This window comes from Pimephales promelas, chromosome 7, assembly GCF_988280905.1.
Source record: "Pimephales promelas chromosome 7, fPimPro1.hap1.1, whole genome shotgun sequence".
In the NCBI taxonomy this organism is placed as follows: Eukaryota; Metazoa; Chordata; class Actinopteri; order Cypriniformes; family Leuciscidae; genus Pimephales; species Pimephales promelas.
Window position 1 is genome coordinate 37009236 of NC_142775.1, and position 13406 is coordinate 37022641.

The 13406-nt window shown below is 34.7% G+C and overlaps 1 protein-coding gene across 1 annotated transcript in view; it reads right to left on the reverse strand.

The window, feature by feature from the left end:
- The window catches only part of col28a2a (collagen, type XXVIII, alpha 2a), a 38787-nt gene that overhangs the window by 25241 nt on the left and 140 nt on the right, over window positions 1–13406 (reverse strand). Inside the window, exons 2-10 of the mRNA XM_039683147.2 lie at window positions 11272–11427; window positions 8628–9202; window positions 6428–6448; window positions 6259–6318; window positions 2315–2368; window positions 2064–2108; window positions 992–1018; window positions 850–894; window positions 690–734 (exon numbers count right to left, since the gene is read on the reverse strand). Of these exons, the coding sequence (XP_039539081.2) occupies window positions 690–734; window positions 850–894; window positions 992–1018; window positions 2064–2108; window positions 2315–2368; window positions 6259–6318; window positions 6428–6448; window positions 8628–9202; window positions 11272–11416 (1017 nt within the window). The 5' untranslated portion in view covers window positions 11417–11427. The remainder of the gene's footprint in view (window positions 1–689; window positions 735–849; window positions 895–991; window positions 1019–2063; window positions 2109–2314; window positions 2369–6258; window positions 6319–6427; window positions 6449–8627; window positions 9203–11271; window positions 11428–13406) is intronic.

Here is a 13406-nt window from a genome sequence, read left to right on the forward strand (position 1 = left end):
ATACCTCTGTGCCAGCTTTGTAGTTTCATCGACTGAAATTGTACATTAACTCTCACGTTCACAGATGACGTGTCGTCGAGCGCCCTCCGGCGACCGTTATTATGTTCAAAACGACGATTAACGGATATTTTTCAAATCCTCCACTGGATGTAATGTTTCATGCGCGCTCAGTTCTCTCCGCATTGGATTGTGGGAAATAGGGCTTCAGGAAGTGTACATCGAATGTACACTCGAATTCAGAGAGGATTGTGGGTAAAAGTAGTGAATGAATGTAGGGAATGATGTCGTTCACTCAGAATTCGGACACCACTACAAAATGGCCGACACCCGATATAGTGCACTATATAGTGGATAGGGAGCGATTTCAGACACAGCTAATGTTTTAGAGAAAGCGTTCCATCAATGATGTACAGTATACATATTTTTCTACTGACGTTTTGAGAACAAGATAACATCGAACGAAAGTTACTGAAACAACGTTTGCTCGTATCTTTGAGAGAACCTTGCCAGAACGTTAGGGAAGTTCCTGTTAGCTAAGACAACATTTTAATAGTCAAAGGCCTTTAATGGCTTTAAAAGAAAACGACTGTAAACTGTACATTTTTGACATACATATACATGTGTGTTTATACAGACAGGTGTGACATTTTTTGTTTGGCATAGATTTTTATAAATGTATACTCGCATACCTGCAGACCTCTGGACCCCTGTGTGCCAACTGGACCTTCAGGACCCTATCAGATGGGATAATATACGCTAATTAAGCATTAAAAACATATACTATATTATTGTGTTCGTCACATGTTCAAGGAGCGTGCAGAATGCTGTAATGTCTGAAGGATTATGTACCCGGTCTCCTTTGATTCCTGGGGTTCCACATTCTCCTCTTTCACCCTGTACACGGTCAAGAGAGGATCAGAGTCATGACAATCTCACATGATTGTGTGCTTAAACAGAAATTAATTATGATTTTAGTACAGGGATTCTGTACCTGCTCTCCTTTGTAGCCTGGCTTCCCCTGTGAGCAAAACAGGAAGATATTTATGTTTTTTTTTTATATACCCTATTTATTCGTATCTTGCACATTGATTGGCGATGATATATATTGTCTGGATATATTAAGTCATTATAAAATCATTATAAAAATGCAATTCATACTTAGAATGGCTTGACTAATTTTTCAATTTCTGACATTCTGACGTTTTTTTTAAGGCTTAAAGTAAAAATATCAAGGTTGCGTCAATGTCTGGATGTTGTAATCAAGCCATCTTCAAAAAGTTTGATATAATATTTTATTAATGTTACAGTGAAGCAGTTTTGTTTTAAATATTAAAAAAAACGTCTACCAAATAAAAGTCTGCGTGATGCAATCAAAAATAAAGGAAGCCATTTAGTTTTAATTTAATTGAATTTAATTTTTTAAAATTTAATTTTTTTTATTCTAAACTGTTAATTATTCTTATTTGTTTTGATCATTTTAATTTCTTCTATTCAAAGCACTTTGAATTACCATTGTGTATGAAATGTGCTAAATAAATAAACTTGCCTTGCCTTGTCGCATGACAAGGAAACAAAAAAACAGGAAATGACATCACAGCGGACCCCTAAGTGTAACCTTTATTATTCAATCGTATTCTGTCAATAAGTGACTATTGAAAATACCGTTACCTTCTTTTTTATATTATAATTTGTTCACCTTTTTTAAATAATTCAAAAAATATATTCGTATAAAATATTTTAACATTTTTAAGATAATTTTTGATGATCACACCATCAGACAGAAGTTTAGATCTTTTTATTAAAGCACAATACTTTAGAGTATTGAAAAAAATATTTTCATGATTTGTAATCACAATTTTTTTCTTTTGTCAAATTAAGTTAATTTATGTAGTTCAGATAACATAATATTTTGAGTTTCTGATGGTTAAATCAATCTCCTTCATTGCATTAACTCAATTTTTCCATTTCAATGAACTTAAAATTTTAAGGTAACCAGGTCACTTCATTTTTTAAGTTAAACCAACAATATTTTTTTACAGTTTGTCCCAGCATCAGCCACTCACCTCTGAACCCTCACGACCAGGAAGTCCACTCAAACCAGGTTCACCCTAACAAGAGCACAAGTGTTTTTTTTAGAAAGAGTTACTGAATAGAGCTAAGTCATTCTTGATTCCTGTACTGCTGAATCTGAGAAAATGTGTATATGTAATCTAAATGAAAATATTAAGAGACAAATACACAACTATATAAATAGCCATCAGCTTCCTCATCAACAAAAGCAGGGTACGCCAGAGAGAATAATAGAAATTCTGACCTTATGACCTTTAGCCCCAGGGGTCCCGTCCTCTCCTGGGCGACCCTTCTTTCCCTGCCGGGGAAACGGGAGAAAGTGAGCAGCTGTTTAGTTCTATTCCAGTGAAAAAGTGAATGACTTCATATGTCTGATGCTTAGTGGAGCGGCCTTAAAAAATGTTTTATTTGTCAATAGCTATGTTTCCATCCACATTTTGGAATATCGCATAAATAAACTGGATGTAAAGTCCAAGATGCACAATTGTATCTAAGAAAGCAGGCGCATAAACTACAATGGAAACACATTTACTTATTAATCCCTTGATTGCATAGCATTTTAAATGTTGGTTTGATCTTTCTGAAATGTTTCCCTTCCAGAAGTGTCTCACATAATTGCATTCCCAAACACTAGGATCTGAACGCAAGAGAGCATGTCAGAGTTTATTGCGTTTATGGTGTAGGGAAAGTTCTTCCCCTTCCATTTTTATCACAGATATTTTGCGCCAATTTTCCAGGAATGGATTGACACGGTTCTTTATTCACGAATGTTTTGTTCGATATTCCAATTTTCCGCATAAGTTAAATTCGCAGCTTTCGATGGAAAAATATCTACTTAATTAGCTTTTATTTTTATATTTTCAGTTTTCATTTTAGGTTTTAATGACTTTTTATGTGCTTTTGTCATTCTTTTTGTTTTAAAAATGTTGTCATTCTTTGAATGTTTTTCTTTTTGCATCTTTGTTTAGCCTTTTTTATTTCAGTTTTAGTTAAAATTTTCATCTAATATTTATATATCATATTTCTATGGAAGCTCGTTTCCGCCACTGAATAAAAAAATAATAATAATTGCAACTTTTTATCTCACAATTGCGAGATATAAAGTCGCAATTCTAAGAAATAAAGTTGCAATCGTGAGATATAAAGTCGCACTTATGAGAAAAAAGTCGCAATTGCAAAAAAAGACTTTTATCTCACAATTCCAAGTTTAAATCTCGAATTCTGACATGTTTTCTCATAATTTTGAGATATAAACTCGCAATTGCGAGTTATCAATCAATTCTGACTTCATATCTCACAATTCTGACTTTATAACACGCAATCGCAACTTTATATCAATCAATTCTTACTTTATAAAACGCAATCGCAACTTTATATCAATCAATTCTGACTTTATATCTCGCAATTCTGACTTTATATCAGACAATTCTGACTTTATCTCGCAACTGCGAAATCAACCAATTCCGACTTTATATCTCACAATTCTGACTTTACAACACGCCATCGCGACTTTATATCAATCAATTCTGACTTTATATCTCACAATTCTGACTTTATATCTCGCAATTCTGACTTTATATCTCACAATTCTGACTTTATATCTCGCAATTCTGACTTTATATCTCGCAATTTTGACTTTATATCATGCAATTGTGAGATAAAAAGTCGCAATTACCTTCTTTAATTTTTCATTCTGTGGCGGAAACAAGCTTCCATATATTTAAGCTTTATTTCAATGAATAAAAAAAAAATATATATATTTTTTTTACAGTTTTAGTTGACAATAGCAACACTTGTTTGTTTAGTCGAGCAAGTATCTGTTTATAATTGTTGCCAAAAGTTTACCAAATCAGACAAAATCTCCTATTAGCAATTTATGGCAGTGTTGTTTCAATTAAAAAAACGGGTGTAAAATATAATGTCTAGTGAATTGCTTTCTGAACCATTTAGATGAATTGTTCAATTGAAACGATTCATTAAATTGAATTGAACTTCTCAGTTGTATGAATGAAGGACAGTCTGGAGTTTGACTTTGACCTGATCAATTGCTTCGGTCACAGCAAAAGTGCAAGCCAGAGAATGTTAAACTAATGAGAGCAATTACTGAGGCCTGTCATTTATATCCATGAGAATGTGTGGAATCCCTGAGAGGTAAAAGCACCTGGATAATGATGGTTAGGCCGGCGTCTGCCGCTGAATAACTGACTCTAACATGATCCGCCCTTCTAAACACTACAGTTTAAGCTGTGTTAAAAGAGCAAAAAATAGATCAATCTTAACTTGTTCAGTGCATCTATTTTATTTTGACCAGAATCACTTGAACTTCTGCGCAAAGTAGTAACTTTAACTAGAGATGCACCTATTGCAAATTTCTTGTCAGTAATAGAATAAGAACAAATAAACAAATTGCAAACAACAGCACAAATAATTGCAATATATAGAGATATGACAAACACGGCTTTAAGTTTTTCAGGTGGATCTAACATAAGGTCAGTATTCAGGAAAGAAAAAATACTACAGAAATTAAAGAAATCAAATGAAAAACACTGTATAGTCTTCATTGTAAAAAATTAAATACAGATTAATGCTTACATGTTACAAAAGTCTTTCAGTCAAGAGCAAGGAGTGATTTTCTTTGTCTTTTGTTCTTTGATTGACATGACAGACAGCCGCAGTAATATTAGGCTGCTGTCACTTTAAGAGTTTAAGCACACAACACAAGTTAAGCCTAGTTAAACACTACATGATTTTAAGCCCGATTTAACTTTATATCTCGCAATTTTGACTTTACAACATGCAGTCATGACTTTATATCATGCAATTCTGATTTTATATCTCTCAATTGCGACTTCATCAATTAATTCTGACTTTATATCTCGTAGTTCGGACTATAACATGCAATTGTGACTTTATATCATGCAATTCTGTGAGATAAAAAGTCGCAATTACCTTTTTTAAATTTTTCATTCTGTGGCGGAAACAAGCTGCTTTCAGTCAAGAGCATGGAGTGATTTTCTTTGTCTTTTGTTCTTTGATCCCGATTTGCATGCTAGATATCCAGAGCTGTCGCACGACTCAACCTCACGAGATGTCATGGGCTACAGCCAATCAGAGCAAGGGATGGTTTGAGGTCAGTATTCTTCACTGGGTATTGGCGCGTGTGCTGTTTCGTGTCATTTCCGGTTTGTTTTATCGCATGTTTTTGTGACAAAACGTGGTTTGTTGACAAGATAGAATTGTTGGGTGACAGTTGTTGTCAACTCGTGTAGTGCGTTACCTCCTTTTGCGGATCAATCACGTTGTGTCGTGTGGTGTGAACAGTTCAACAACTTGAACATTCCTGATTTCACAGAGAGCAAGCCATGTAGTGTGAACCGCACAGTTCAGATGACGTTTTAAAATCATGTAATTGTGGCTTAAAACAACATGCATTATCTTTCTTAACTATTTACAGTCCAAAACTGACTGTGTTTAACTGAATACTCACCAAGACAGGCATTTTGACATAATTTTGTGTGTATTTAATCATTTAAGCGCAGTAAGCCACTTATTTTGGTACTTGCGACTCACAAGCTGTTTGAGAGGCGGCTTTTTGTGCGTGTCAATTGTAAACCTGCGGGAATTAGGAAATTATGCGCAATACAAGCACTATTTAACTATTGTCACTCCGGTCCGGGCTGAACATGTGAAAAATCGGATGATTCTGGTCTCTGGCCAATCGATCAGTGCAGTTTTTTTAGCACAAAAATCCCCAAATGCTAAATAACTGCAGTTATAAGGACAAAAAATAGAAATGTCACTATGAGTATTCACCCATCTTTGGCAGGTGTGGCAAAATATTAATTTTGGACCCTTAAGGGTTTGAAAGTCAAGGTTTTCATTCATAACATGTAATTACATTGTCTTCTCTTTCAACAGGCTAAACATGAAAAACACTTTTTTAGGAATCTTATTTCGTGTTTTCCCTTAGGTTGTGCTGAAGGGTCCTGACAAAGATGATTATTACACTGACTTTTACAAAGCAAAGTAGTTATCCAAAATGTCAGAACCATGCCTGTCTCTTCCCACAATCCTCAAAGGAATCCGTACCTCTTAGGAATCGGGAAAAAAAGAGGAGAAAAATGTGCCCGTTGGCTTTCCTGGAAATATAGTCCCATGTTGAAGGAAGTTTAGAGTGAAAATACTTACCGCTGGGCCAATGGGTCCTCTCTCGCCTTTCTCACACACACACTTCTGGGACAGAGGGCACTTAATATGGAGAAAAGAGTGTAAATGGAAAAGTTGTATTTGTTTGTTTCAGTAAGGCAGTGATGCTTTATATTAAATATTATCTATATATTAAATATGATCTACTTACCCCATCATTAGCCAGCTGAGCCTATGTAGAGGGAACAAGAAGAACATTTGATTCTGTACAAACTATAACTGGTATATAAAAGCTGGAGTCATAATTGTTGCTATACAGCAAGGATTCATTTGGGTTAACATTATGAACAGTTAACGTCAGGCCATACATTCATAAATCTCCCCAGAGATTAAAGGAAACATTATCTACAACATGCTGAGTCCTGCTTTACACTGGAATTATATCAATGTGTTTCTTCTCAGATGAGAAAAATGAAACCTGACGTAAATGCTTATCAGTATAACAGCAGGAATGACAACAAAGATTTATGGAATATATAAACCCAGTACTAGATGTATAGAAAAGCCACAACGGGACGTGTTTACTCTAATTATAGTAAGTGAAGTGTGGAAAGTCTAATTGTTAGGTGTCAGGGATCACTAGCAGAACAAGCAGAATGTAATTATTTTCTCTTCTGTATGTTCAAATACTTGTCGAATACAGGCCATATGTGGTTAGCTGGTCTTATCTGGTTTAAACTAGTTTAAAGGAGTAGTTCACTTTAAAAAAAAACTTCTGCTGATAATTTACTCACCCCTATGTCATCAAAGATGTCCACGTCTTTCTTTCTTCAGTCGAAAAGAAATTAAGGTTTTTGATAAAAAAAAATTCCAGGATTTTTCTCCATATAATGGACTTCAATGGGAACCAAACGGTTCAAGGTCCAAATGAGAGTTTCAGTGCAGCTTCAAAGGGCTTTAAACGACACCAGACGGTAAATAAGGGTCTTATCAAGGACCCTTCAAGTCATGACTCAAAAAAGATTTGTTCATTTTGATGAACGAGTTTGAACAGGAGAGTCACGAACGCTCTTCACAGAACAGAGCAAGTCGAGCATTTGTGCTTATAAAACTTTTTTATTTATTTTTGAAATGGCCGATCGTTTCGCTTGATAAGACCCTTATTCATTGTCTGGTGTCGTTTAAAGCCCTTTGAAGCTGCACTGAAACTCTCATTTGGACCTTGAACCGTTTGTTTCCCATTGAAGTCCATTATATGGAGAAAATCCTTGAATGTTTTCATCAAAAACCTTAATTTTTTTTCGACTGAAGAAAGAAAGACATGGACATCTTGGATGACATGGGGGTTAGTAAATTATCAGCAAAAGTTTTTTTTTTTAAAGTGAACTACTCTTTTAAAAGGTCTCTCAGCCAGCTGACAAGTCGCTCTTTAAAACTAGCCAACCAAGTCAACCTGACCTGTGGAAAGCAGGTGACCAGCTAAGACCAGCAAACCAGTAAAGCTGATTGAAGTTTAGCAGGATGAAAGTCACAGTATTTCACAAGCACATATCACTGACACTAAAGACGTCAATCGTTGATGTAAATTAAATAAAAATTCCCAATTAAGGCACGATATCGAAAATCGTGACATTAACAGTTCACTCTATGTCCTTTTAATGCATTTTTGTGGTATTCAGCCGTTTTCAGTGATGAAATGTAATAATAATAATAATAATAAAAGAGCAAGTGATAAAGCAATAACAGAAACATTTGGGGCAAATTCAAATCCTTACAGTAATTAGATTACAAGTTTGAAAAAGAAAGTGAAAACAAGAAATGACTCTTATAAACTGATTCTTTTTAGTGAATCAAAAACAGAGCACAACAAATAACTCTTCTAAGTCACACACCCAATCATTCAAAATCAAGTTACAATCACTTTCAGTGATTGAATTTAATAGTAATAAGGCCTATAGTAAATATGGCTGTGTGGAAATGTATGAAATTTAATATTTTTGTAATAAATCAATGGACAGTGAAACTAAAATATGCACATATTATTCCGAATCAAATCAAAATCCCAATCAAAACAAGAGCTTGTGAATAGAAATCAAATCAAATCAGGAAATCTGAAGGGTTACCCAACCATTTAAAAAGAGATCTGTTGAAATCTCAGTAGGAGAAGTATCTCATAGCTTATGAATATATTATTATTTATTTATTTTACCCTTGAACAAGGCCAGAAAGAACCTGCAGACTTTTTACACAGATCTGTACATATGTAGACTTTTACTGTAGAAATGAATTTAAACGAAGCTTAAAGTACTACTTAAGAAAGCATAATCAAATCTACTCAAGTTGCAGGAACGAATTTGACCAGATCTGTATATCTGAGGACAGAACGAGTGCTTGTGGGCCACCATACTTACGATCTGAATAATGACTTTTTCCATGACGTTGGTGTCCTGCAGATTATACAGGAATTTGGAGGCTGGGGTACTTGTCAGCAGTCTCAGATTTGCTGTGTTGGCCGGCTCATTAGCTGTATGAGTGATGCCGATTGTGAAGACCTTCACGCCCTGGTTCTTTGCGTCCGCCATAGCAGAGAAGATATCAGGGTTTCTGGGATGAAAGAAGCCATCGGTTAGCAGCAGGGCGATCTTGATGCTTTGTGGGCTCGATTCTTCCACAAATATCCTGGTCATGTTGGTGATGGCGTAGGTGGTGTAAGTGCCGTGGCCGATGTAGGCCATCGGTGCGATCCTGCTCTTGAAGTTCTCCAAGCCTCTCCACTGTTTGAAGGTCTGCTCGACTATGACGTGGCTGCTGTACTGAAGCAGGGCCGCTCTCCAGCTGAGTTTGCGGCCGTTATCCAAGCGGATGCTCTGGAGGCCTTCTATAATGTCCATAGTGAACTTTTTCTCTTGCTGGTGGTTGTCTTTGGCCGTCTCAGAGCTGTCCAGCAGAAAGCCCAACTCCAGACTGCAGTCCTCATCCAGGATAGCTGACGTCACAGCCAGAGATAATGTGTTAAGGAAAGATTAGGTCATTTAAATACTGAATTTAAGAATCGACTTCCTTTTATTTTGATTGAAATAGACAGCCCGTTCTCATCCCAAGACGTCATATAACTGACGCTTTTGACCATACGTCAACATCCGACGTTTTAGGGTACCCTTTAACGTCAGTTAGATGACGCTATCTGGGATGACGCCCTAGGATCGTCAACTAACTGAAGTTAAAGGGAACGTTGGATGTTGATGTATGGTCAAAATCGTCAGTTAGATGACATTTTGGGATGAGAATGTGTTGAAATAAGAGTTGATAACCAACACTCACAGAACAAAAGAAATTCATAAGTCCACCATACAGTATATGTTTTTTAACTTAAGGTACACATAATCGTTTATGACATTTGTGTGACATTATAATGTGAAACCAGGTGCAAGTTCAAGCTCAAACCGGTGTGCAACGTTTTGCTACGTTTTCCGGGTTGAACAAAATGTTCCTGGAAGCAGTTTGTAACGGGGTTTGAGGCACGTTTTTCTTGTTTGGTGTGTGTGTGTGTGTGTGTGTCAAAAATGTCTGCCCAATCAGCAGCAACATTTATTTAACCCGGGTTTAAAGGGACAGCTTGCGTGTAGGGGGTGGGGCTTCAGATTCTAGAGAGGATTTGATTGGACAGGAAAGCTGACGAGAAGCTGAAGTGCAGAGTGATGTCATCAAAATAATTGATTCATATTGCCGGAAGTGAGAGACTGTGAGTTTTGAATGCTTATATCTTCTAAATGTGAGTAGTTTTCATTGTATTGGAGCGCACTAGAACAAAACATAAATACATCAATCATTTTTGATGCATTATGCCAATTTACAGTGTTTCCTGATATGTAGAATATGATTTAAAATATTTCTCTGAACTTAGTTTAAGATCATCATCAATTAACGTAGCTATTGGCCATACACATTTTATCCATATAGCACAACAAAACATCCATCACTTTTTTTTTTTCAGATAACTTTATAATATAGACAGAAATTCTATATTTCTATATCTATCTATGTGTGTATTTTATAAAATTATCTTTCAAAATTTTACCCTGAAACAGTGGAGAGGCTCAGAGAACAAAAACAGAAATCTTTATGCATTATGCATATCATCATATACAAAACATCAGGTATTTCCAGATATATATACGGTATGTACATATAGCCTACACATGCATGCATATATACATATATTTCTGGAAATACCTGATGTTGTGCATATGATAATATGCTAAAAGCATAAAGATTTTTTTTAAGTATTAAAAAGTACTGACACCAAAAAATTAAAAATGAATTAAATTAAAAAGTGGAATTTAAAAGGCAAATTCAGTTCTGAATAGTCCTCAACCCTGCAATCTGGCTTTTTGCACAGAGGATGAAATTCATCTACACTTTTTTAATGTTACATAATGATTTCAGTACTAACACTGCTGCCTTGTGTCACTAAATTGTTAGATATGGTCAATATTGTTTAAAAAAACACACCAATAATCCTCTTAAGTCTTCTAATAATCCTATTTTTACTCAGTAAGCAATGCAGTCTGTCATCTGATCTTACTTTCAGCACAGCAGCTCATCAGTCTTCATGTCATCAGTGACAAGACATGGCCTACCAGGTCTTGTGCAGATATGAATGATAAATCATGTTTATGTTAGGAAACTGTAAAGGATAACGCCCGAGGCCTACGACCAGACATCATCTAAGAAAGATGGTCTGCTGTAGTATGTCTAGTATGTCTTAACATGACATTGCATGTTTTATTTAAGGCGTAGAACTAGCTTTATGTGTGTACGACTGCATGAGATGCGCTGACGATGACCCACAAGTTCATAACGCATATACATAGTAAGTAGTCTTGTTGAGTGAGTCATTGAATCATTCATTCAAATCAGTTCGTTCTGAAACATATTAATTACTTTTATCCTCCAAAAATAGCTTTAGATGAGAGTCAGTGTATTCAGTAATGCGTGTTATGCATGCTAAAAATCAAAAATGAATAAAAAAACTGTAAAAATGCATTGCCTCACATTGACCATCGTGTTTTTGCAGTTTGCCCGCTGTCTGTCCTCCGGTCTTGACTCTTGTTGGCCCGGTTCGTTCCTCATAGAAGTCCTGAGCCCAGACGCTCAGCAAACCAAAACACAACAGGTACCAGCTCAATGTGTGACCCATGACTGCCACTCCTGCAAACATAATAATAATGTATATAATTATTACCTTGTCAAAACATAGAAATAAGAATATTAAAGTTAGCATGAAGAGAATACAGCATTAACTGTTACTACATTGTGATATTATTATGAGGACTGTTTCCACTTTCTACCTGAATTTCTTAGTTCTAAAATATAAAATAGTGTGCATATCAACTCCTGACAAACACATCAATTATTATTTGAATTTTCACTTAGTGAATTTTTTAACCACGTTTTACTGTTTCTGGAAGGCTTTTGTCTTTCAAACACATGAAAATGTACAAATTCATTACATATTTAAAATGCAATGCAGAGATTCCGCTACTTGTTTGTCAGTTGAACCTCTTTGACCTGATAGATTTACTTAAAGTAAATCTGTAGATTTTAAGTTCTTAAGTAAGGCCAATAAAAAAATTAAGTTCACAGTTCTCTGATGTCAATAAATGGTCATATGGCATGCAGGAAAACAAATAAACGTCAACTTTTTAAATAAGTGTTTTATATTAATTGTTTTTAATTAAAAATATATATACATTTTAATGATTTTATTATTAGCTTTTCGTTAAACTCAGGAACTCGTGATTTATTTAATGTACATTTTTTTTGCAATATGTCTTCTGTGTGGTATGCACATATTATGTGTGGTGAAAGTTGCTCCTGGTACAGTATAAAAAATCCTGGGTTGTTTTAACCCAATTTTGGGTCAAATATGGACAAACCATTGGGTTACATTTTTAAATTACATTTTTAACCCAATGGCTGGGTTTGTCCATATTTTACCCAACATTGGGTTAAAACAACCCAGCATTATAGTGTACAGTCTCTGAAAACAAATTACAGTAAATAATGAATCTAAATCCACTCTAAAAAATGCTGGGTTGTTAAAACCCAAATTTGAGTCAAATATGGACAAACCCAAATGGTGGGTTGAAAATCTAATTTAAAGTTTTAACCCAACTTCAACTTTAATTAAACTTTTTAACCCAACACTCTAAAAATGCTGGGTTGTTTTAACCCATCTTTTTGGGTCAAATATGATTATGGACAAACTCAGCCATTGGGTTAAATGTTTAAATGACATTTTTTAACCCAACTTTTGACCCAAATTTGGGTTAAAATAACCCAGCATTTTTTAGAGTGTCTGAACCCCCTGCAGTTCCTTCATAAAAACTTTTACGTAATGGAACATTTCATGCACTTCATGTTTTGGATAACAAACAATGGAATATATTTTCTTTTTCATTGTATTTCTATATCAACATGGTACAAGATTGTTCTATTCAAATCAATGTTACTCTAACAAATGAGCCATTGGGTTAAATTTTTAAATTACATTTTTAACCACACATTTTGGTTGGTCCATATTTTACCCAAAATTGGGTTACACCAACCCAGCATTTTTTTTTAGAGTGTATAAACGAGTCAGGGCAAAAGTAATCAAAGTAGTCAGATTATATTACCATAAATGCGTAAATGTAATGGATTACGTTACTAACTACAATTTTTTCATGCAATTTGGAATCAGTAACTGACTACAATTTATAAGTGATCTACAGCACTGACTACATATTACAGTATTTATAGACTAACAAATCATAGAAGTCTTTCTTGCTCTGCCTAATTTTACAGTGATTGCTTTTTCACTTAATACAATGTAAAATCCTTTATGCAAATTACAAAATAATTTTAATTATTTATTTAATTATTCTAATTTTCTTTATGCTAAATATTTGCTCTTATTCCCTCTGTAAATATTGAACTTATTAACATATCTCTTCTCAAACATAAACCAATACACAAACAATTTCCAAGAGCAAATGAAATCTCTAATGCACAATGATATTATGTTACATACAAACCTGCTTAAAAAGTACTGTACAATATTACCTTCCATAGAGACTTCATTACCCAGCAAAAAAAATGCAAAGACAATAAAAGAAACGTTCATATTTTTATTAGATGTTGAAAAA